The sequence below is a fragment of the Macaca nemestrina genome, chromosome 2, assembly GCF_043159975.1.
Source record: "Macaca nemestrina isolate mMacNem1 chromosome 2, mMacNem.hap1, whole genome shotgun sequence".
Taxonomy (NCBI): domain Eukaryota; kingdom Metazoa; phylum Chordata; class Mammalia; order Primates; family Cercopithecidae; genus Macaca; species Macaca nemestrina.
In genome coordinates this window covers 132,766,817-132,791,954 of record NC_092126.1, presented here as the reverse complement: position 1 = coordinate 132,791,954, position 25,138 = coordinate 132,766,817, and the positions used below count along the sequence as shown (strand labels likewise).

At 40.7% G+C, this 25,138-nt stretch overlaps 1 protein-coding gene across 5 annotated transcripts in view; it reads left to right on the top strand.

The window, feature by feature from the left end:
* The window catches only part of LOC105483959 (FERM domain containing 4B), a 364,588-nt gene that overhangs the window by 299,877 nt on the left and 39,573 nt on the right, over positions 1 to 25,138 (top strand). For all 5 annotated transcript variants that reach the window (XM_071092071.1, XM_071092068.1, XM_071092069.1 and 2 more), the window contains 4 exons: positions 6,207 to 6,290; positions 8,955 to 9,020; positions 12,535 to 12,592; positions 14,582 to 14,668. In XM_071092071.1, coding sequence (XP_070948172.1) covers positions 6,207 to 6,290; positions 8,955 to 9,020; positions 12,535 to 12,592; positions 14,582 to 14,668 — 295 coding nt within the window. The remainder of the gene's footprint in view (positions 1 to 6,206; positions 6,291 to 8,954; positions 9,021 to 12,534; positions 12,593 to 14,581; positions 14,669 to 25,138) is intronic.

The window sequence follows — 25,138 nt, the reverse complement described above, 5'->3', positions numbered from 1 at the left end:
CCTCCTGCCCCTCATTGTATATTGTACTTTCCTACCTAGAGTAAAATTCCCTCTTTCCTCATGGGCATTCTGACTCTATGGTACATATTTTCTTGTCTTTGTTTTGTTAAGCCTATAGCACCCAGTATTTCAAGGCTGTCTCCCATCCAAGAACTAACCAGCCCCTTCCTAGATGAGACGAGTTCGGGCGCTTGTCTTTATGTGTGATTCTTTCTCGTTTCATTTTGTTTGTTTTGAACCTTTATATACGTGAAATAGTGATTGTGTTTCTTATTTGGGGTCTTGTATCTTTGCTCAATATGTGTGAAATTCATGTTACGTGTAGCTATTGTCTATTTTCTTTGCTGCATGGTATTCTATTACTTGAATACATACAGTTTGAGCATTTGTAATGTTATGGGATATTTGAGTTTTTCTTTTGTGTAAACAATGTTGGTGTAAATCTTTTTTTTTTTTTTTTTTTTTTTTTTGAGACAGAGTCGTGCTCTGTCGCTGAGGCTGGTGTGCAATGGCATGATCTCAACTCACTTTAACCTCCGCCTCCTGGGTTCAAGCAATTCTCCTGCCTTAGCCTCTCGAGTAGCTGGGATTACAGGTGCCCGCCACCATGCCTGGCTAATTTTTGTATTTTTTTAGTAGAGGTGGGGCTTCACTGTGTTGGTCAGGCTGGTCTCAAACTCCTGACCTCAGGTGATCCACCCACCTCAGCCTCCCAAAGTGTTGGAATTACAGGCGTGAGCCACCGCGCCTAGCCCTAAATCTTATTCTTGTATATAAATTTCTCTAGGGAATATATCTAGCAGAGGATTACTGGGTTATAGGGTATGCAAATTTCCAAAATGATTGTACCAATTGACATTCTTACTAGTAATGGATGAGAGTTCCTACTGCACTACATCTCCATATAAACTAGATCTTATTGGAGTTTTAAAAGTTTGATAGTCGCCAGATTCAGTGGCTCACACCTGTAATCCCAGCACTTTGGGAGACTGAGGCAAGTGGATCACTAGGTCAGGAGTTCAAGATCAGCCTGGCCAACTTGGTGAAACCCTGTCTACTAAAAGTACAAAAAAATTAGCTGGGCGTGGCGGCAGGCGCCTGTAATCCCAGCTACTCAGGAGGCTAAGGCAGAGAATTGCTTGAACCCGGGAGGAAGAGGTTGTAGTGAGCCGAGAGTGCGCCACTGCATTCCAGCCTGGGTAACAGAGCGAGACTCCATCTCAAAAAAAAAAAAAAAAAAGTTTGATAGTGTGGCCAAGTGCGGTCTATCTCTTGATCATGAGGTCAAGAGTTAGAGACCATCCTGGCCAACAAGGTGAAACCCCATCTCTACTGAAAATACAAAAAGTAGCTGGGCATGGTGGCATGCACCTGTAGTCCCAGGTACTCTGGAGGCTGAGGCAGGAGAATCGCTTGAACCCGGGTCCTTGTTTAGGACCAAACAAGATCGCACCACTGCACTGCAGCCTGGCAACAGAGTGAGACTCCGTTTCAAAGATAAAAAAAAGTTTGATAGTCTGGTGTGTATTAGTAATTAATTGAGGATTTAATTTGCATTTCCTTGATAACTTATGAAGTTGAACACTTTTTTTCTGTTGGCCATTTGGATTTCTACTTCTATATACTGCTTGTTGAAGAGTTTAGCCTATTTTTTCTGCCAGGCTGTCTGTCTCAGTCATCTTTTAATTATTCTGCTGGCTTTTTCTTTTAGTGTTATAGTCATGTCCACAGCTCAACCACTTCAAATATCAGTGATGGCTTGCTGGAAAATTCCTATATTAAACAGCTTCTTATAGGAAAGTGATGTTATATATTCACAAGGGATATTTTGCAATAGTACAAATGACCAGATTTGGAAGATTAACAGGAGCCTTTTCTAATGTGAAGAAATAAGGCCATATTCTTCCCTGAGAATGTAATTTTGGGGGGCTGGGCATGGTGGCTCGTGTCTGTAATCCCAGCACTTTGGGAAGCTAAGGCAGGAGGATTGCTGGAGGCCAGGAGTTTGAGATCAGCCAGATCAACATAGTGAGACCCTATCTCTATGAAAAATTTGAAATTAGCCAGGCATGGTGGCATGCATCTGTGATTCTAGCTACTTGGGAGGCTGGGGTGGGAGGATCACTTGAGCCCTAGAGGCTGGAGGTTGAGGCTGCAGTGAGCCGTGATTGAGCCACTGCACTCCAGCCTGGGCAACAGAACAAGACCCAGCCTCAAAAAAAAAAAAAAAAAAAGTGTGATTTTGAGGGATAGTCAAAATTCCACAAGTAGCGAGACAAGTAATTTGCCTAAATTACTTGTCTCCTTTAATCATTCACTACTGACAATTTGCAGTTAGCAAATTATCTGAAACTAGAAACCAAGAAACTGAGAAGACATCTTCTCTCCATTCTTTTTTTTTTTTTTTTTTAATAAGAGAATCTCACTCTGTTGCCCAGGCTGTAATACATTGGTGCAATCATAACTCACTAGAGCCTTTTACTTCTGGGTTCCAATGGTCCACTTCAGCCTCCCAAGTAGTCGAAACCACAGGCATATGCCATGACACTTGGTTAATTTTTTAAAAATTTCTTGTAGAGACAAGGTCTCACTGTGTTGCCCAGGTTGGTCTCCAACTCTTGGGCTCAAGGGATCCTCCCGCCTCAGTCTCCCAAAGTGTTGGGATTATAGGCATGAGCCACCATGCCCAGCCAGCTCTGACTTATGTGAAGAGAAATTAACTAAAGTTTTGATCTCCATCACACACAGTCAAATTTGTATCTTATATGAAACATGGACGATGTTCTCCTCTCTTCATAGTTCATACCATTTCTCATTGTCCCCGGGTCTGATGCTGAGTTTGACTTACCATTTCTCAGCTCGCTTACCCAGTTGATTTTCTAATGCCTATCTCACTTGGCCCCTATTAGACATTTGCATCTGAGATGTCTAATATTCAGAGTGACATAAGAGAAAAATTCTGTAAGTCTGAAAGATACGCTTTGTAGAGTATTACGGTAGAATTTTCAGGATTCTTATAATTGAAGGCAGGGTTTCTCAATCTCAGCACTATTGACATTTTGGGCAGGATCATCCTTTGTTGTTGAGGGCTGTCCTGTGCATTGTAGGAACTACTGTAGGAACTACCCAGTAGAAGCCAGTAACACCTCCTTCCTCAGTTGTGACTATCAAAAATGCCTTCAAACATTGCTAAATGTCCCCTGAGGGGCAAAATTGCCAATGTTGAGAACCACTTTTTTTTTTTGAGACGAAGTCTCACTCTTGTCCCCCAGGCTGGAGTGCAATGGCACAATCTCGGCTCACTGCAACCTCCGCCTCCCGGGTTCAAGCGATTCTCCTGCCTCAGCCTCCTGAGTAGCTGGGATTATAGGCGCCTGCCACCACGCCCAACAAATTTTTGTATTTTTAGTAGAGACGGGGTTTCACCATGTTGGTCAGGCTGGTCACAAACTCCTGGCCTCAGGTGATCCACCCGCCTCGGCCTCCCAAAGTGCTGGGATTATAAGCATGAGCCACTGCGCCTGGTTAAGAATACTTTTTTTCAAGGTAGTCTAAATTCTCCTTAAAATGATCCCTAATCCACTTCCCTATTAATGCACATTTTAGTTGCTTCTCAGTGATTGATTAGTACCCAAAAAAAGGTCTTAATGAGTGAATATTCATCATTATCTCAGATACTGGCTCATGATTAACCTTTAGTAATTTATTGATTTATTCAGCCAAAATTTCTAAACAAATAACATCTTATAACTGGAGTAGATTCTGATTGTGTATAGTTCAAATTACTCTTGAAAACTGTTGGGAAAATGATATGCTGAAGACTAAACTTCATCTTTCAATAAATCCAACACAGGTGGTATTTTTCTCCAGTTGAAACACACAGCTATTTCTTTAGGCACTAGATATAAAGATTGCTTGAGTTTAGCAGACATGTATTAAATGCCTGAATGCCAGAAAAATCTCAGTGTCATGAGATACTTGTGCTTTGAGAGACATAGGACTAAGGACAACAGCTTCAAGTCACCTGTTTTGTACTTATTCTCAACCATGAGCTTATTGAATGGAATGACAGACAAAATTTCTCCCTCACTTCTTTCCCCATTCTCCTTTCCCTTTTGGCTGACTGCATTTATATGAGTTAAAAACAATTCCAGCATGTGACACTCATTTCTACATATTTTTGTTAACTGAATAAATAAATTTATGATTAATAGCAACTTCCAGTCTAGTGAGGTCTCCACTGCCACAAAATTAACTGTAATCCAAGTAAGTGAATGTTAGGCTGGGTTCTTGAAACATGGCCTATGGTTCACCTAGATCCAGATATAACAACAAGCATGTGGTTGATGTGGATGATTCATAACACGATGTTGTCCTGAATTTATCATTTTTGAATATATGCATGCATTTGCCCTTCATTTAAAAAAAATCACAATTTAGGAGTAAATGTATCAGACAGTCTTGGGTTTGAAAAAAAAAAACGTAAATGTGGTATGCCAGACAGAACATAAAAGAGATTATTAAGAAAAATAAATATACTGGGAGTTGACAGTTGACCTTTAATATGAATGAATTGGATTGTGGTATATTTTGATTTTCAGGAAGCACAAACCAGTTTCCCAAGATTGTCAGTGTGGTTAAGCCATAACACTCAGATTTCAAATGAATAGAGAGATTTATTCTTATGTAAGAATAGGAGCCAAGTGACTATTTCCTGTAGTAATTTGGAAAGCTAGATCTTTCACCTGTAGGAAAGGCCACAACCCTGGCTTTGAAATGTAATAGCAATAAGGAATGGTTCAATGTTTGGTCCTCCAGCTGGGGGGCTCGTCTACTTCAATAGATAATAATAGTATCTACTGTATGGGAATGCTTGTGGTGAGCCTTACATGAGTTAAATAATGCCCAAGAAGTGTATTGCATGGTATCTGGCACTTGGGAGCCTTTTATCGAAGGGTAGCTAGTGGTAAAGATAGGAAGAAGGGGGACGTAGGAAGAGTTAGCGTTATGCTGTTTGATGAACACCAATTTGATCAGAATTTTGAGTAGCTGTTTCATGTGCTTATTCTACACTCTAATAGGCTCTAGATAATCATGTCCTTTTCCTCATAGATTGTATCCTTAAATACTCAGCAGTTAGAGTATTTTCTCTCATAACCAACTATGACTGGATAGTGTTACCTGTTCTCCCTTTTTTTTTTTTTTTTTTTTTTTTGAGACGGAGTCTCACTCTGTCGCCCAGGCTGGAGTGCAGTGGTGTGATCTCAGCTCACTGCAAGCTGCACCTCCCAGGTTCATGCCATTCTCCAGCCTTAGCTGCCCAAGTAGCTGGGACTATAGGCACCTGCCACCAAGCTCGGCTAATTTTTTTTTGTGTGTATATTTAGTAGAGATGGGGTTTCACCATGTTAGCCAGAATGGTCTCGATCTCCTGACCTCATGGTCTGCCCGCCTTGGCCTCCCAAAGTGCTGGGATTATAGGTGTGAGCCACCGCACCTGGCCTGTTCTCCCTTTTTTAAAGTTCTATAAAGACCACACCTTTCTCTTGACAACTAGAATTTTGCCGTTTTATAATTAGATAATAGCTAACCTTACATGAGGTACATTTTAGTTCACTTAATGTGACTTAAGAGATACCTTGGGTTTCATTAGAAGCACGTTTTCCAGTCATCTTCTAGTCAAGAGATTTCTGCAGATGACTGAGTTGGTCTGCTATATTTCAGAGGGTTGTAAGGAAGTAACAGAAGAGTAATATAAACAACTACATAAACCTTTTCATTGCAATGATATCTATTATGAAAAACTGGTGATGTTATGTGAATGGTTTCATGATAACCAGTATTCCACTATGATGAATATTATGTAGCCACTAAAGATAATTAGTAAGATACTGTAGGAACGCGGAGAAAGTGGATAATGAAATGTGAAGAATGTTCTATAAAAATCCAATGTGAAAAATGTACAATTATAATCATAGTTATGTGTAAAATAGACACATGCAGACAATATTATAAACTTCAACATCTCATCATAGAACTCAGTTGTTAAATTTGGGGGCTGTTTCTAGTTAGAGTCCATAACCATGTGTATGTTGGCTTCAAGATGCTGTAAATAGTTATTTTTTTGATCTCATTCATTTGGTGACCAGCTTGGATAATTTTTTGGATAGCAGTACCTGACATTATCATATTCTGTTTCTTTTTAGTGATGAGAATGCCAGGAAAGATTTAAAGACATTACCAGCCTTTCCAACCAAAACTCTTCAGGAGCATCCATCCCTTGCCTACTGGTAAGCCAAATCCACGTAACAGGTGACCCATTCTCATAGCCTCCATTCAGAACTACATGCTTTTCAGGGCATTAAAAGAAATGTAAGTGAGAAAAATATCAAATTGCCCATCAATTGTATAAAGTTACCACAGGTAGACCTTGATCCTTTCAGTGAAAGGATGTACTCGAAGCTTACTGGAGATCATTATACTAAGACATGTCTTGCTGTCATTTGCAAAGAGTGGCTGGCTGATGTTTCTTTCAAGTGCATAAAATGTCTGTAGAGTATGCTTCTAGGTGAATATATAATATTCAGTATATGTGCAGTCACTGTGTAATGCAGCTTTAATCTAGCAGAATGCAATATAAGTGTTATAAAATACAGATTTCCTTGGATCAGAGACTTTCATAATGACCAGAGGTTTCTACTACAGCTAGATATTGCATATATTGAGTTGGTTTAGTTGTTTGTACTTTAATGAATCCATAGTATCCATTTTCATCCCACATTTTTTTTCCTAAATTACATTTTCCTTTAAATTCTTATATTCTTGTTAAATACATTCTCTTTGGTTTTAGTCTGAATCCTCAAGATGGTTTTTCTTTCTGCTAAAATGTTACAAAATAGACATTACAAAATAAATATTCAATATTGAGACGTTTAGTATGAAGTTGGAAGTATATTCCCAAATATATAGTGAAAGTAAGTGCTGAAGCTACACAGCATCTTGACTCTGGAAACTGCTAACCATGTCATTTTCAAGTGATAGTTTTGTTTGTTTGTTTGTTTGTTTGTTTTGAGACAGTCTTGCTCTGTCACCTAGGCTGGAGTGCAGTGGCATGAACTCGGCTCACTGCAACCTCCACCTCCCTAGTTCAAGTGATTCTTGTGCCTCAGCTTCCCGAGTAGCGAGGATTACAGGCACCCCCCACCACGCCTGGCTAATTTTTGTATTTTTAGTAGAGTCAGGGTTTCGCCATGTTGCTCAGACTGGTCTCAAACTCCTGACCTCAGGTAATCCACCTGCCTTGGCCTCCCAAAATGCTGGGATTACAGGCGTGAACCACTGGGCCCGGCCAAGCGATAGTTTTATTTATTTATTTATTTTTTGAGATGGAATCTTCCCCTGTCGCCCAGGCTGGAGTATAATGGCATGATCTCCACTCACTACAACCTCCGCCTTCTGGATTCAAGCAATTCTCCTGCCTCAGCCTCCCAAATAGCTGGGATTACAGGCACGCAGCATGATGCCCAGCTAATTTTTTGTATCTTTATTAGACACGGGGTTTCACCATGCTGGCCAGGCTGGTCTCGAACTCCTGACCTCGTGATCCGCCTGCCTTGGCTTCCCAAAGTGCTGGGATTCCAGACATGAGCCACTGCACCTGACCTTGATAGTTTTTTAATAATAATAAAAAAAAAGACATTACTAATGACGACTAGTCATATGGAGATAGAAATACTTCATCTTCTAGGTTATACTTGAGATTTCCTTTCCAGTCAACAGGTTTTGCTCTAGGGCAATAAAAGGGTTTTCTCCTAAAGCAATGTGTCTGTAAGTGGTGATAATAGAGTATTTTAGATTGCACACAGACTCAGAAGCAGTTTAAATTCTTTTAAAATCTTTCTGAATCATTCAAGGAGAAAGTCTTTAATGCCTAACACTTGCTGATCTCCCTGTTTTAACCAAAGAGAGGATAGGCCTTATGCTCAAAATTTCTTCATTAATGCTCTACAACTAACATTTGATATCATTATTTTATATGTATTATATTCCATCCAATTATGGCAAAAGATCATTTTCCACTTGAGAAATTAATATTGTTTCCTTTTCTAGTAAATTAAGTTTTTGTTTGTTTTTTGTTTTTGTGATGGAGTTCCACTCTTGCTGCCCAGGCTGGAGTGCGATGGCGCAATCTCGGCTCACTGCAACCTCCACCTCCTGGGTTCAAGTGATTCTCGTGCCTCAGCCTCCTAAGTAGCTGGGATTACAGGCGTGTGCCACCACATCCAGCTAATTTTGTGTTTTTAGTAGAGACGAAGTTTCACCATGTTGGCCAGGCTGGCCTCAAACTCCTGACCTCAGGTGATCTGGCCGCCTCAGGTTCCCAAAATGCTGGGAATACAGGTATGAGCCACTGAGCTTTAAGTTTTTTGGGGGGAGACATATTTTCACTCTTGTCGCCTAGGCTGGAGTGCAATGGCTCGATCTCGGCTCACTGCAACCTTCACCTCCCAGGTTCAAGTGATTCTCCTGCCTCAGCCTCCCAAGTAGCTGGGACTATAGGCACATGCCACCACGCTCAGCTCCTTTTTTGTATTTTTAGTAGAGACGGGGTTTCACTGTGTTAGCCAGAATGGTCTCAATCTCCTGACCTCAGCGTCCTAAAGTGCTGGGATTACAGTCGTGAGCCACCGCGCCTGGCCATGTGCTTCAAGTTTTAAAGGTAGCAATATATATATTATATAAATATGCTACATAAAATATAAGTTGAAGATGATAATGCAGGCATCAAATGTCTGAAGTTCAGGAATCCATCTCCTACAGAAACAAAAGCCAAATTCTATCTACCAAACAAGTTGCTGAAGGCTTTCTCTCTCAAGTTTGCTGATAATGTGGAAACTGTGACTGTACCTCAGATAATCATGCATTGCAATCCTTCTCATTTCTTTGTTTTACAGTGAGGACAGGGTAATTGAGCATTATTTGAAAATCAAAGGTCTCACTCGGGGTCAGGCTGTGGTTCAGTAAGTATCTTTCCTTTTGCTTAAATATAATTTTAATATCTCTCATTTGAAGGTATCACTTGAAATGATTTCTGTTGTGTAGTTTTTGTGAACATAGTCCTTATCTGGTTAGAAATATCTTACCATGAATTAGAAAATGTCTTGGGTCATTCTATACATTGATGTCACCAACTCAGATACCTACCAGTGTCAGGCAGGTAACAAAAATGAGAAATGTAGGCCAGATGTAGGGCAATAGGGAATGGTGGGGACTGTGGTAAACAGGTGAGCTTTCATCCTAAGTACAGGCAAAGTTACTCAGCTTTAGAATTCAGGCATAATGTTGCCAGATCCTTTGTTTTCCAAGAGAAGCTGGAAATTCAGATTTTTAAATCTTATCTCATTGGGAAGTAATTTAAAGAAAATTTAATATAATGTTAGCCAAATAAAACCTATCTAGAGGCCCTGTTTTGTCCCCCAGTTTGTGACTCTACTTTGAATCAAGTATATAGTATATTGGTGTTAGATAATCTGTTTCTTCATGCTACTAAGAATTAGCTGTTGTAACGTAGTTCTACATTTTGTGACTTACAGAGTTACCACCCATTATTAAGAACAGGCCAGCACAGTGGCTCACGCCTATAATCCCAGCAGTTTGGGAGGCTGAGGTGGGCGAATCACCTGAAGTCAGGGGTTCGATGCCAGCCTGGCCAACATGGTGAAACCCCCATCTCTGCTAAAAATACAAAAATTAGCCAGGCATGTTGGCAGTCGCCTGCAATCCCAGCTACTCGAGAGGCTGAGGCAGGAGAATTGCTTTAACCGGGGAGGCAGAGGTTGCAGTGAGCCATGATTGCACCATTGCACTCCAACCGGGCGACAAGAAGGAAACTCTGCCTCAAAAAAAAAAAAAAAACAAAGAAGTTGCTACACTAAACTTTTAAAATTATTTCTATGCCTGTGAAAACTGAAATAAGGACTTGGAGATTGTAGATTTTCCTCACACTCCTACTTCTTTGCTCTAATCTCTCTCTCTCTCTTTTTTTTTTTTTTTTCTTTTTTATTTTTGAGACAGAGTCTCCCTCTGTCACCCAGGCTGGAGTGCAGTGATGCAATCTCACCTCACTGCAATCTCCGCCTCCTGGGTTCAAGCAATTTTCATGCCTCAGCCTCCTGAGTAGCTGGGATGATATAGGCGTGTGCCACCATGCCCAGCTAATTTATGTGTTTTTAGTAGAGACGGTTTCCCCATGTTGGCCTGACTGTCTCAAACTCTTGACCTCAAATAATCTTCCCACCTCGGCCTCCCAAAATGCTGGGATTGCAAATGTGGGCCACTGTGCCCAGCCTCTAATCTCATTTTTATCAAAACACACCTTCTGTTATCTTTGCAGCAGAAATCGGAAGTTAGCATCCTGAAGTCGGATCCTTGACATTTTAATTCATTGTGCCTGTTTTCTGAACTGAAAAGTAAAAAGAAGTAGTGACAATTTCCATTAAGGGTTTTAGAGTAAACTAGTGAGTACAGTCATGTACCATTTCTGTCCACATATACAATGGTGGGTCCATAGGATTATAATACCATATTGTTACTGTATCTTTTCTATGTTTAGATACTCAAATACTTACCATTGTATTATAATTGCCTGCAATATTTCAGCTCAGTAACATGCTATACAGGTTGGTAGCCTAGGAACAATAGGCCATACCATACAGCCTAACTGTGTAGTGGGCTCTACCATCTGGGTTTGTGTAAGTGCACTCCATGATGTGTGCACAAGGACAGAATCACCTAACAACACAATTCTCAGAATGTATCTTCATCGTTAAGCAATGCATGACTGTATATTACAAAGTCCCATGCTTAAGACATGGAATCAACCCAAATGCCCATCAGTGATAGACTGGATCAATTTAAAGAAAATGTGGTACATACACACCATGGAATACTATGTAGCCATAAAAAGGAATGAGATCATATCCTTTGCAGGGACATGTATGAAGCTGGAAGCCATTATCCTCAGCAAACTAATGCAGGAACCGAATACCAAACACCACTTGTTCTCACTTATAAGTAGGAGCTGAACAATGAGAACACATGGACACAGGGAGGGGAACAACACTTACTGGGGCCTGTCAGGAGAGGGCTGGGGTGGGAGAGAGCATTGCAGAAAAGTGCTAATGCATGCTGGCCCTAATCTCTAGGTGATGTGTTGTTAGGTGCAGCAAATCACCATGGCACACATTTACCTATGTAACAAACCTGCACATCCTGCACAAGTACCCTAGAACTTAAAAAACAATTAAAAAAAAAAAAAAAAGTAGCCACGCTTAAATGCAGAGTCTTCTGATCATTATTGTGTGGCTTCATCTAAGAGACGGTTTCACTTGGTGATTAAGGCTCTAGGATGTGGAGTCCGGCCCATTTTGTTAGAATTCTGACTCTGCAGTTTAGTTGCTGCATGACCTTGACACATTTAACCTCTTATATTCATTTACATGTAGGCCATTTACTTTTAAAACATATGTCAAATTATTGATTACAATTTCTGGAGAAATTGATCATCAAAATGTCATTAAAAATCTACTTGTGTTAAAACAAGAGCCTCAGTTCCCTGAGGGCAGAGAGGAAGCGTTACACAATTTAGTCCACTCCAAAGGCTTAAAGGTGTACAATAAACACTACTGAATTAAAAATAGCAAGTAGCGGGATCGTCGCTTTAATTTTTATTTTGGGGGGACTTTTTAAATTTTTTTTTTTGGACAGATTCTCGCTCTGTCATCCAGGCTGGAGTGCAATGGTGCAATCTCGGCTCACTGCAACCTCCACCTCCCGAATTCAAGCAATTCTTCTGCCTCAGCCTCCAAAATAGCTGGGATTACAGGTGCCCGCCACAACACCCAGCTAATTTTTGTATTTTTAGTAGAGACGGGGTTTCACCATGTTGGCCAGGCTGGTCTTGAACTCCTGACCTCAGGTGATCCACTCACCTCTGCCTCCCAAAATGCTGGGATTGCAGGCGTGAGCCACTGCGCCCGGCCTCGGGGGGACATATTTTTTAAGTCAGGTTTACATAATTCATAGTTTTAAAGTATATAGTTCTAGGAGTTTTGACAGATGTTTCTAGTTATGTAACCTCTACCACAAGCAATATATGGAATAGCTTTATTGTTTAACTTATGAGTATGACCCAAAAGTTGGTGCTCATTGCTTGCATCATTAGGGGCTTACTTTAAAAACACGTGCAAGTGGAGTTTATAATACGGTACATTCCTAATCCGTAAACATTTGAATGTGTGGAAAGTAACATTTTCTGTAATTTTGAAATTGAGGTTCTATTAGCATTTTCCTAACATTTGAATAAGCTAAAATATATTACTCCCCAAAATAGTTTATTCTGTTTCTATTTGAGTGAAACTTATTAATTATTCTAATAGTGAGGAAAGTAGAAACATGGTGTTTCTTTAAATCACTTTTCCCAAAAGAGAAAATAACTATTTTAATAAGATTGTGATACATATTTATTTTCCATAGGTATATGAAAATAGTAGAAGCTCTACCAACTTATGGTGTCCATTATTATGCAGTAAAGGTAAATCGTTTTACATAACAAAGCTTTCATGATTATTAAGAGTTATTGCACAATACCAGCTTTTCTCGTAATATATAAAAGGCTGATTTTACCTTGCCATTTGTAGCAAATTATAAAGCACATTATTTTTGCAAAATACTTGCTATGGTAAAATGTTTTTCCAAGACCTCTCTTCGTCCTAAGATGTTCAGATCATTCTCTTTTGAAACACCTTTGCTTGCTGATCGGTCCTTTTTCCAGTTGGTCACCTTTCTAGCGCTACCAGATCTTCATTTGAGAATGCTTTTGTTTGAAAATTATGCAGTCCCCAGCGTTATTTCAACAGCTTCATGGAATGCTGAAATTTTTACAGGATTTGCAATACCATATTTCAATCAGTGTATTACATACACTGTATTTTCAGGTGTTTTATAAGTAGGGAGAGATTGACAAAGAAATATTTTGAGATGATGAAAAGTATTTTCAGATGTTTATAAGCAGGGAGAGATTGACAGATATTTTGAGATGATGAGATGAAAGTGTTAAGGATGTCTTGTTTGGAAGAGAAATAATTTTATAATTGATCAGTTCTTGATTGACTTTTCATGTTATGATAATGTTCATATCTCTATACAATTCAAAATGATGGGGAATTAGATAAAAAATATTTACATAATGAGAATACCTGTGCTAAAAATCAGTACCAATTTAACTTTTTTTTTTTTTAAGACGGAGTCTAGCTCTACTGCCCAGGCTGGAGTGCAGTGGCGTGATCTCAGCTCACTGCAACCTCTGCCTCCCAGATTTGAGCAATTCTCCTGCCTCAGCCCCCAGATTAGCTGGGATTATAGGCACGCACCACCACACCTGTTTCATTTTTTGTATATTTGGTAGAGATGGGGTTTCACCATGTTGGCCAGGCAGGTTTCAAACTCCTGACCTCAGGTGATCCACCCGCCTGGGGCTCCCAAAGTGCTGGGATTACAGACATGAACCACCATGCCCAGTCTCCAATTTAACTTTAATTTCTACTGACTCCAGTTTGTATATAGGAATCTGTCTAAGCCTAAATTTTCCTTTTCCTGTGTCAGTATATTCTATGCTTTGGCAAAACATAAAAGATAAATTTATGAAAAAAATATTACTCACCTCCTCATATGTACCTGAAACCAATTATTCAAACATCCTGTCATTGAATTGTACAGTTCTCCAAAAGGGTTCAGTATCCCAATGTTCATTGTTAATTGTTTTATAAACATCAGGAATTGGAACCACTTTTCTTATCTTTGTAATTCTTTGGAAACGTCCCCAACCTTTTATAACTGGTTACTAATTAAGAGAGAAAGAGCTTTTTTTTTTTTTTTTTTTTTTTTTTTTTTTTTAATGGATAACTGGCTTTTTACTGGATTAATTCTTAGTTGAATTACTTACATTTTATTTATTTTCTCCAACTGTTTAATTAAAGCAGTAATGCTTTACTCTTTTTGATGGTATTAACAGTATTGGACTATTTCAATTTAAAGATTCTATTTGAAGAAACTCCAAGATGTTTTAATAACAAGTTAGGTTTTTAAATAATGTTTTGTTTATCAAGACAGCTTTATTTTGACTTGCTGATACTTGTTAAGAGGTGAAATTGCCGGGTGTGATGGCTCACACCTGTAATCCCAGCACTTTGGGAGGCTGAGGTGGGCAGATCATGAGGTCAAGAGATCAAGACCATCCTAGCCAATATGGCGAAACTCCATCTCTACTAAAATACAAAAAATTAGCCAGGCGTGGTGGTGTGCACCTGTAATCCCAGCTACTCGGGAGGCTGAGGCAAGGGAATTGCTCAAACCCAGAGGCAGAGGTTGCAGTGAGTCGAGATCATGCCACTGCACTCCAGCCTGGTGAAAGAACGAGACTCTGTCTCAAGGAAAAAAAAAAAAAGGTGAAATTGGTAAATTTTATTCATTTCTAGAAGAGTTAACAGCTAGGTCTTGGTTCTCATGCTTTTTCATCTTCTAGGATAAGCAAGGACTTCCTTGGTGGCTTGGAATCAGCTATAAGGGAATTGGCCAGTATGATATACAAGACAAGGTGAAGCCTCGGAAGGTAAGTTCGAATCACTTTAGGAGAACTTTAAACTGTTCAAAAGGTGTTAATCACAACATAGTTGACAAGCACACACCATTTGGCTGTTGGGGGTTTTGGGTTTTTTTGAGATGGAGTTTTGCTTTGTCGCCCAAGCTGGAGTGCAGTGGGGTGATAGTGGCTCACTGCAACCTCCGCCTCCTGGGCTCAAGCGATTCTCCTGCCTCAGCTTCCCAAGTAGCTGGAATTACAGACATGCGCCACCACACCCGGCTAATTTTTGTACTTTTAGTAGAGACGGGGTTTTGCCATGTTGGCCAGGCTGGTCTCAAACTTCTGACCTCAAATGATCCGCCAACCTTGGCCTCCCAAAATGCTGGGATTATAGGCGTGAGCCACCATGCCCAGCCACAAGCTCGCACCATTAGGTTTCTATTTCATGTTAGTATGAACAGGATGATGCCATTTATTTTGTAAATTTTGTGTGTACATTTATACATATACATATTTGAATTGGATGGTAGACATATAAATGAATAATAAAGACATCAGCCAAATTTTTTGGTGCTAGTGATCTGTCAATGATGCGGTATAAGTCATCTTTCTTCTGATGCTATTATCTCTGTTTCACAATTTTCTGCAGTGAACATGTCCGCTTTTTGTGGAGAAAAATCAGTTGTGTGCTATTTATTAAAGGGTCACAGGCCGGATATGGTGACTCCTGTCTGTAATCCCAGCACTTTGGGAGGCCAAGGCAGGCAGATCAGGAGGTCAGGAATTCGAGACCAGCCTGATCAACATGGTATAACCCCGTCTCTACTAAAAATAAAAAAATTAGCCACGTGTGGTGGCAGGCACCTGTAATCCCAGCTACATGGGAGGCTGAGGCATGAGCATTGCTTGAACCTGGGAGGCAGAGGTTGCAGTGAGACAAGATCGTGCCACTGCACTCCAGCCTGGGCAACAGAGAGAAACTCCATCTCAAAAAAAAAAAAAAAAGAGGGTCACAATCTATCAGATTTGGATTTCCAGGGCTAAATAACTAACATAATGTCAATTTAAAATTTGATTATGAAGCTGTTTTTTTAAAAATTCATTATTAGCTGGGCACGGTAGCTCACGCCTGTAATCCTGGCACTTTGGGAGGCCGAGTCTGGTGGATTGCCTGCGCTCAGGAGTTTGCAATCAGCCAGGGCAACATGGTGAAACCCTGTCTCCACTAAACTACAAAAAATGAGTTGGGCATAGCGGCATGCACCTATAGTCCCAGCTACTCAGGAGGCTGAGGCAGGAAAATTGCTTGAACCCGGGAGGCGGAGGTTGCAGTGAGCCAAGATCACGCCACTGCACTCCAGCCAGGGCAACAGGGTGAGATTCCGTCTCAAAAAAAAAAAAAAAATTCATTATTATTATTATTTTTTTTTTAGATGAGTCTCGCTGTGTTCCGTTGGCTGGAGTGCAGTGGCCTGATCACAGGTCACTGCAGCCTCGACTTCCCTGGCTCAAGCAATCCTTCCACCTCAGCCTCCCAAGTAGCTGGGACTACAGGCACATGCCACCATGCCCAGATAATTTTTAGAAAGTGTTTTGAGACAAAGAAAGTTTTAGAGACAAAGTCTGGCTATTTTTCCCAGACTGGTCTTGAACTCCTGGGCTCAAGCAGCCTTCCCACCTTAGCCTCCCAAAGCGCTGGGATTATAGGCATGAGCCACTGTGCCCAGCTGAATCTGCTTCTCTTGATCCAAGCTCAAGTGTACAACACGTTTTTGCACATATAAGAGTTGAAGAATTCATATAGATCACCATGCAGCTGCTCTTGGCCTCCTTCGGTATTACAGTGACATCAAGACTGACTCATGCTGCCCTGGTTGGTTTTGCCACTCTCCCTGTGCCATCCAGCCATCACTGAAAGCACAGGAGTAAAACAATGACCTCTAATAACAGACCATGGTCAGCTACCTGCATTATCACAACCCGACATCACAGCCTTAAATAACTCCTATCATTTCCATCTGTCTCTTGCTTTAATGTGTGTTAGGAAAACAGCCATTCTCTTTATAAAGCAGCCCTATAATCATACGTACTCTTCATCTTCTAAGTGTCCATGCAGCTTCAGTTGGTGCACACAGTCTTCCATGAGTTATGAAAATAAATAAAACTCCCCTCTTTTCCCCATTTTATGGTTGTGAAACTGACACAGATAACACAAAAGGGTAGATTAGGGAAAGCCATATCCCTACCACCCCCAACCTCCAATACTGATCCAGCTTTCCTGGATCAGGCTAGTAGGGTATTGAGGCTTCTTACTAGAAATTATTGATAAGGCTGAGTGTGGTGGCTCATGCCTGTAATCCCAGTGCTTTTGGAGGTCAAGATGGGAGGACTGTTTAAGGCCAGGAGTTCAAGGCCAGCCTGAGCAATGTGACAAGACCCCATCTCTACAAAAAAAAGAGAATAAAAAAGAAAACTTTAAAAAATTAGCCAGGCCTGGTGGCAAATGCCTGTAGTCCCAGTTATACAGGAGGCTGAGGTAGGAGGATCACTTGAGCCTGGGAGGTTGAGGCTGCAATGAACTATGATCATGCCACTGCACACCAGCCTGGGTGACAGAGCCAAACCTTGTGTCAGAAAAAAAAAAAAAATCAATGAAAACAACAGTGCATCATTCAACAAGCAGTAGAGGACAGTGAGAGAGCATGTTTGTAATCGTATGTTAACATTTTTATTCTATAAGCTCTGTGACCAAGATCAATTTAAGGAATACCTAATTAATTTCCAGAAGGAATATAAGTACTATTGTTCCTGCTTGTATTTCAAAAATTGACTTCTAAAGCCTAATTTCTAATCAATAATATTAGAAATGAAGGATACCCAATTTTTTCAAATATTTTTTAAAATCAATTTTATTTATTGTTAGCTTTTTCGTTTTCTTTTTTTTTTTTTTTTCTTCTCCAAAGTAAGAAATAATCACAAGGGCAAGGAAAAAAAAAATGGCAGCAAACACTACAAAACAATGCATTAGGGGAGGAAGTCTTCTGTAATCCCCATTTTCCCCCCATGACAACCAGCGACTGTTAAAAAAATGGTACCAGTTCATTTGGATTTTGTCAGTGTATATTCTAAGCATTTACAAAGACAGAGAAATCTAATATATACAGTGTTTCATACCTTGCCATTTTTCTCTAGCTTACTTACAAACCGATTTCTTTTCACTTTTTTTAAAGCTGTCTAGTGTTTCATGATGTGGAAATACATAATTTCTTTAACCAATTCACTTTTGATGGACATCATACTTGTTTCCATTTGCAGGAGTGGAGAGAGTTTGCAGAGCATAATAAAAAATCGCAGTCAAAGCAAATACCTTACCCTAGTTTATCTATTTTGCAAGACCAAAATACTGCCTATCATGTTTTCTTAAGGTAGACCTCACTTGTATTGAGATTTTTTTGCTAACTTATTTCTCTTCTGAATTTTACTTCAGAAATAACACTGAGGAGTTATTTCAGAAAATAATTGGTTATTCAGAAAAACTTACTGGTTTTTCTGAATCTTCCAAGTAAAGTATTACTTAAAGCAACTCACAAGTAATTTATTAGCTAAAGTGGCTTGATAAGATTGAGCTTCCAGCAGAATGTAAATGCATTTGCTAACAGCAACCAGGCTTTCTCCCAAAATAGTGGTGAATCAGAATCTGCACAGTAAATATTGCAGTTAATTTCCTCTCCTGTACTCATGACTCACAGGCCTTTCTTTATGTTCACAGTTTCATAGAAATTGGCAAATATTGCTTGACACTGATCATAATCAGGTTTGCTTGTTCATTCCAGAGTCTAGAAAAGGGTCAGAAGCTACTTCCTTTTTTGAATTTGCAGAGTTTTTCTATTTCATTTCCAAAACATGCCACTCAATTTTTTAAAAGACCCCACACAGTCCTTCTTGTGTTATCGCCTTTTTTTTTCTTTCCTTTCTTTTTTTTTGTTTTGTTTTTTTGTTTGTTTGTTTGTTTTTGAGACAGGGTTTCACTCTGTTGCCCAGGTTGGAGTGCAATGGTACGATCTCGGCTCACTGCAACCTCCGCCTCCCGGCTCCTGCCACCACGCTTGGCTAATTTTTGTATTTTTAGTAGAGATGGGTTTTCACCATGCTGGCCAAGCTGGTCTCGAACTCCTGACCTCAGGCAATCCTCCCGCCTCGGCCTCCCAAAGTGCTGGAATTACAGGCGTGAGCCACCATGCCCGGCCTATGTTATCACTTTCTTGCCTTCTCTTTCTCCATTTTTTTTAAGGGGATGTCTACTCTGTTCCATTGCTTGTTTCTTCTTTTCTTCTTTTGTTAAAATCTGACAATGGATTTTGCTTCCATCTATTTATTTTTATGTCCAGACAATGTAAGGATTGAGGCTGTTCTACAAGTCCCTCTCCTGGCCTAGTTTGCACAAATGAAAGAATACATAATTTAAAGGACCATGAGCACAGCCTTCTATTAAAGGAAGATCATGCTTCAGCTGTTTGTGTGGACCTGTGCAGGCTGCAAGTTTACCAATGGACCAGCAGGAATGAAGGTCAAATTGGCAAACTCTAATGAAACAAAGGCTATAATGAGAGGCCTTAAGTTGCTCAGCCTTTTGAGCCACATCCTGTCTTGTTGCAATTATGTGGCTTAAAAGCAGGCCAGAAGGAGGGAAATTTACTGAGAATAAGTATTAAGAATAAGTAAACTGATGCCGAAAAGCTGTTTTGAAAAGGAGTTGTTCCAAGATCTCCCAGCAGTGACCTTCAGACCTTTCTGTATCAGTTATCACCTGTGAATGTTGAGAGTGAGGAGGTATTTGTTCTACCTCCCAGGGCATCCAGCAGATGCTCTTCAAGTCTTTTATTTATATGGCGTTTTTGCCAGTCCAGGGTGCCAACAAGTTGTTTTCAATCAGTGTGTAGTACAGTGATGCAGGGCAAGAGTTGGGGAGGCATCCCAACCTCTGCCCCTGGTGTCTATTTACTGTGCCACCTTGAGCATGTTGTTTAATCTCTCTTTAAAAGTGGTTTTCTCATCTGCACAAGGGTATTGCCACTAACTGTGTAGGGTGGTTGTAAGACCTAGAGGACAAATTTAGCACCATAGCTGATACACCATCATCATTAGTAGTAGTGAGAGGACAGACAATATGGGAAATATTCTTGGATCACTGGTTAGAGAGGGACACAACATTGCTACAAAACCACAGCTAAGAATCCACTCTAAAATTTTCTTTCTTTCTTTCTTTTTTTTTTTTTTTTGAGATGGCATTTCATTCTTGTTGCCCAGGCTGGAGTTCAATGGCACGATCTCGGCTCAGCTCCCTGCAACCCCTGCTTCCTGGGTTCAAGCAATTCTCCTGCCTCAGCCTCCCAAGTAGCTAGAATTACAGGCATCGGCCACCATGCCTGGCTAATTTTGTATTTTTAGCAGAGATGGAGTTTCACCATGTTGGTCAGGCTGGTCTTGAACTCCTGACCTCAGGTGATCCACCCGCCTGAGCCTCCCAAAGTTCTGGGAATGCAGATGTGTGCCACCACGCGTGGCCTCTACCCTCAAATTTTCTGTTTTCAGAGATGTGTAAGCACTTCTTTCACCTCCTAATTCATTAACCATCATGCCTGAAGGTGTGATGCAAATTAAAGGGAAAATTTTTAATCCAAAATTACAAACCACAAACATTCAGGGTATTAAAAATTAAGAGAATAAGCAGTTTTACTTTATAATCCTCCCTTTGTGTATGAATATGACATTGCAAACTCTTAGTGAATGTGAAAACATACCAGAACTGAACTTAATTCCAAATGGCAAGACATCTGGACTTCAAGACTGATGAACTTTCACTTAAAGAAAAAAAAAAAGCAGCCTTGTGTTCCAAGTATTTATTGTTCAGTACTTCAAGGAAAAATGTCTGTTCTTCATAAAGAAGCAGACAGTGGGTCAGGGACTGAGCCAAGTATTCGTCTATGTCGTGACAGATTTGTATCCCTTCGGCAAATGCTTCCCATGGGAAAGCCAGAGCCTGTCAGATGGCAGAGATAAAATGACATACTGTCGAGGTGTCCATAGTGGGACAAAATACTTTTCAAGATAAGTATCTTTTTGCATTAAATCATGCCAAGGAAGACTTGAGGTGAACTTCATCACTGCAGGGCATGTGAAGGTGGGAAAATGTTCTTAGCTTTCATTTTCTGTCTCTCTATATATTGGAATTCCCAAATACCTAAAGCCAAATGAATTAAGTAACAAGCACAAAAGTCTTCCTGTTTTCTTCTTATACAACTACAAGGTTATTTTATTTAAAGACAGTGACTTGGATATTTTTTTAAGTACAGCTATCTTGAGCATTTCTAAGCTCTTCTTTCCACCATGACCGTACCACCTTGGACCTAGATTAGAAGCTACTTCTGATACTGCTGAAATTCTAGATGAGATTAACTGTAGGAGAAGAGAACATGGGTTGTTCTCTTTCTACATTAATGCCAAATAAAGCATGGTATCAAAGAAAATAATTGGATTTAGAATATCAACCAGAGACTGGTCCATCCTGTTTACAAAGTGTGTATCTAAGCTTCAACCACACCAGTAATCAATCTGATTGTTAAAATCTTCTGCAGAGTCAGTGGGAGGAGAACTCCCATCCTACAGCATGGATTTGAAATAAGAACCAGTTCTGCATTTCCACTTACCAACTGGCTGACTCAGAGCTGTCATTCAACCTTTCTGGGCCTTCATTTTTTTCAGCTATCAAATTGAGATAATTCTTGTCTGCTGTCCACCTTACAGATTATTATGAGGACCCAACGAGTTAGTGAGTTATTTCACCGAGTGGGTTATTTTCCCCTCTACACCATACTTTAATTTATAGAAAGTGTATTGTACAGCATGGTCTTTCTCTTCCCCTCCCATAGTTGATCACAATTAGAATTTTAAGCAGTTCTCATAAAACATGGAACTTTTAGAAAATTGGTTGGGTATTGGTGAAGCAGATGGAAAGAGGGAGGCCTAGGCAGGCTCCTCTGTCATTTGGAAAGTATCAACTCTGAGTGCAAGGGCAGCTGGGAGGTATTGTCTCTAGGTGGGTGGCAAAGCTTTAACTCAAGATGTCCTTTTTTTTTTTTTTTTTTTTTTTTTTTGAGATGGAGTTTCGCTCTGTCGCCCAGGCTGGAGTACAGTGGTGTGATCTTGGCTCACTGCAACCTCCACCTGTCGGGTTCAAGACATTCTTCTGCCTCAGCCTCCTGAGTAGCTGGGACTACAGGCGCATGCCACCACACCCGACTAATTTTTGTATTTTTAGTAGAGACGGGGTTTCGCCATGTTGGCCAGGCTGGTCTCAAACTCCTGACCTCATGATCCGCCCGCCTCAGCCTCCCAAAGTGCTGGGATTACAGGCGTGAGCCACCGCGCCTGGCGTAACTCAAGATGTTCTATTCCTAAAAATAAGGAAAAATAGATCCTGGGGGAGATCGGTAGTTTCTGTCACACTGTATTTGTTTCCTTTGAAGTCTTTGGAGGGATGGTTGGTGAGAAGTAAGCAAAGAAATAAAGACATAATTATAAATTTTTAATTATCTTTGATGGAAACAAATGAGATGGAGAGACAGTAATGGGATGCAGGGAGGGGACGTTTGGTGTGTTCAGGGAAAGCCTTTCTGAGGAAGGTGATGTTTAACCTGAGACCTGAAGGGCAGAAAGCTCATAAAGAACAGTATGGCTTGTTCTCATCAAAGAACAGAGAATGCCGATGGGAAGGAGATAGGCATGTTATAAAAACTGGGAGGAGGCCGGTTGCGGTGGTTCAGTCTGTAATCCCAGCACTTTGGGAAGCCGAGGAGGGCGGGATCGCCTGAGGTCAGGAGTTCGAGACCAGCCTGGCCAACATGGTGAAACCCCGTCTCTACTAAAAATACAAAAAATCAGCCGGGTGTGGTGGTGGGTGCCTGTAATCTCAGCTACTCAGGAGGCTGAGACAGAAGAATTGCTCGAACCCAGGAGGTGGAGGTTGCAGTGAGCCAGGATCATACCATTGTACTCTAGCCTGGGTGACAGAGCAAGAACCTGTCTAAAAAAATAAATAAAAATAAAAATACAAAAATTAGCCAGATGTGATGGCGGGTGCCCATAATCCCAGCTACTTGGGAGACTGAGGCAGGAGAATTGCTTGAACCCAGGAGGTGGAAGTTGCAGTGAGCCAAGATGGCACCACCGCTCACCACTGTAGCTAAAGCTGATGGAGTTCCATGTAGAAATGGAAGATGCTACTAGAAGAAGAGGAAGTGGCTGCCGGGCAGGCAGAACCATCATATGTCTATTTTTTTGTTTTGTTTTGTTTTCGAGATGGAGTCTCGCTCTGCTGCCAAGCTGGAGTGCATTGGCCCCATCTTGGCTCACCACAACCTCTGCTTCCCAAGTTCAAGCGATTCTCCTGCCTTAGCCTCCCAGGTAGCTGCGAGTATAGGCACGTCCCACCACGCCCAGCTAATTTTTGTATTTTTAGTAGAGACGGGGTTTCACCATGTTGTCCAAGATGGTTTCGATCTCTTGACCTTGTGATCCACCTGCCTCGGCCTCCCAAAGTGCTGGGATTACAGGTGTGAGCCACCATACCTGGCCATCCGTTGTTTTTTTTCTATTCTTTTACATGTCTAAGCATTTACCACATGGTTGAACCACTGGCACATGAAGAAAAATGAAAGCTTGTAAATAGGATTGACTAGTCTGAATGCAGAGAAAAGCAATTAGTACATAAAGCACTGTAAAAAATAGTTCTATGAAGAGGCGTAAACGGTAAAGATTTCCTTTGTTTTCTTTTTTTTTTTTTTTTTTTAAAGACATAGGTTCTCACTCTGTTGCCCAGGCTGGAGTGCAGAGGCATAATGCTAGTTCACTGCAGCCTCAAACTCCTCTGTTCAAGCAATCCTCCCACCTCAGCCTTTCAAGTAGCTAGGACTATAGGCATGAGCCATCGTGTCCCGCTAATTATTTGAATTCTGTTATGGAGACAGGGTCTCACTATGTTGCCCAAGGTGGTCTCGAACTCGTGGCCTCAAGTGATCCTCCCACCTCAGCCTCCCAAAGTGCTGGTATTATAAGCGTGAGCCATCGTGCTTGTCCAAGGTTTCTTTATTATATGCTTGTGACCAATGATTGGCTGGTTTGGGACTTTTTTTTTTTTTGGTAGCAAGGCTTCAGTGATAAGCTAAAGTTGTCAAATTCATCTATCCCTACATTTCTAACTATAGAGTGCAGTGTATCTGATTTTATGCTCCCCTCCACCAAAAAAAAAAAAAAAAAAAAAAAAAGTATTAAGCCCATTGCATTTACAGGGGCCCTGAATGAGTACTTTATATTCTTCGTCTCATTTAAGGAAAAAGCCACAATCTCTGTCATCAAGTACCTGCCAATCTATCTGGAAAGAAAGAATATATTCAAAATTAGGTATTTTATTGAAAATATTTAATAACCAGACTAGGTACAAAACCACAAGAAGGGATACCAGTTGTAAATATCCATAACAGTTATACCGGTGCCCAGAGCAGTAGCTCAGCCCTGGTGGCATCAAATACATCAGTGAGCACACTGATGAGAGTCTTAACAGGAAGTCATTACATCAGCCCTGGAAGGTTAGAGATTCGGCCACAGAGGAAACTTGGGTGAGGTGACATCTTTTTAGGTGGTCTGGTTTTTACATTATATATTTCCTAATACCCGGAACTTCTTCATCTAAACTTTGCTGAAAATATTCAAGAGTTTTAGTTCTTGCATTTAAGATATGAGTTTTTGTTTTGTTTGTTTTTTGAAACGGAGTGTCACTGTCGCCCAGGCTGGAGTGCAGTGGCGTGATCTCAACTCACTGCAGACTCCGCCTCCTGTGTTCAAGCAATTTTCCTGCCTCAGCCTCCCAAGTAGCTGGGACTACAGGCACATGCCACCACGCCTGGCTAATTTTTGTATTTTTAGGAGAGATAGGGTTTCGCCATTGGTCAGGCTGGTCTCGAATTCCTGATTTCAGGCAATCTCCCCACCCCGGCCTCCCAAAGTGCTGGAATTACAGGTGTGAGCCCCCATGCCTGGCCAAGATATGGTGTTTTATTTGTAAGTTTATGAGCTCACATCTGGAAAAAACATTCACTACCGGAGGGTATACCATTTGGGTACTTTTATGAGATTTTAGTTCAGCACAGCTGACTCTTCTAGTTTGGTCAATTGTTGTAAGCCCCTCTAGTGGGTAGCATTTGCATATGTAAAGCAATGTGAACAACCATAGCTGAAAGAAATAGGACTCCAGAATTCATTGTTTCAGAGTAAAAATTGTTATATCCTTCATCAGCACATTTCACCTACCAAAGCCTAGTTGTATCACCAAATATTATCCTCTGAGTCAGGGTTTCCCAACCTCAGCACCATAGACATTTGGGGCCATATAGTTCTCTGTTGTGGGGGGCATCATATTCTGTGCACTGTAAGATGTTGGCA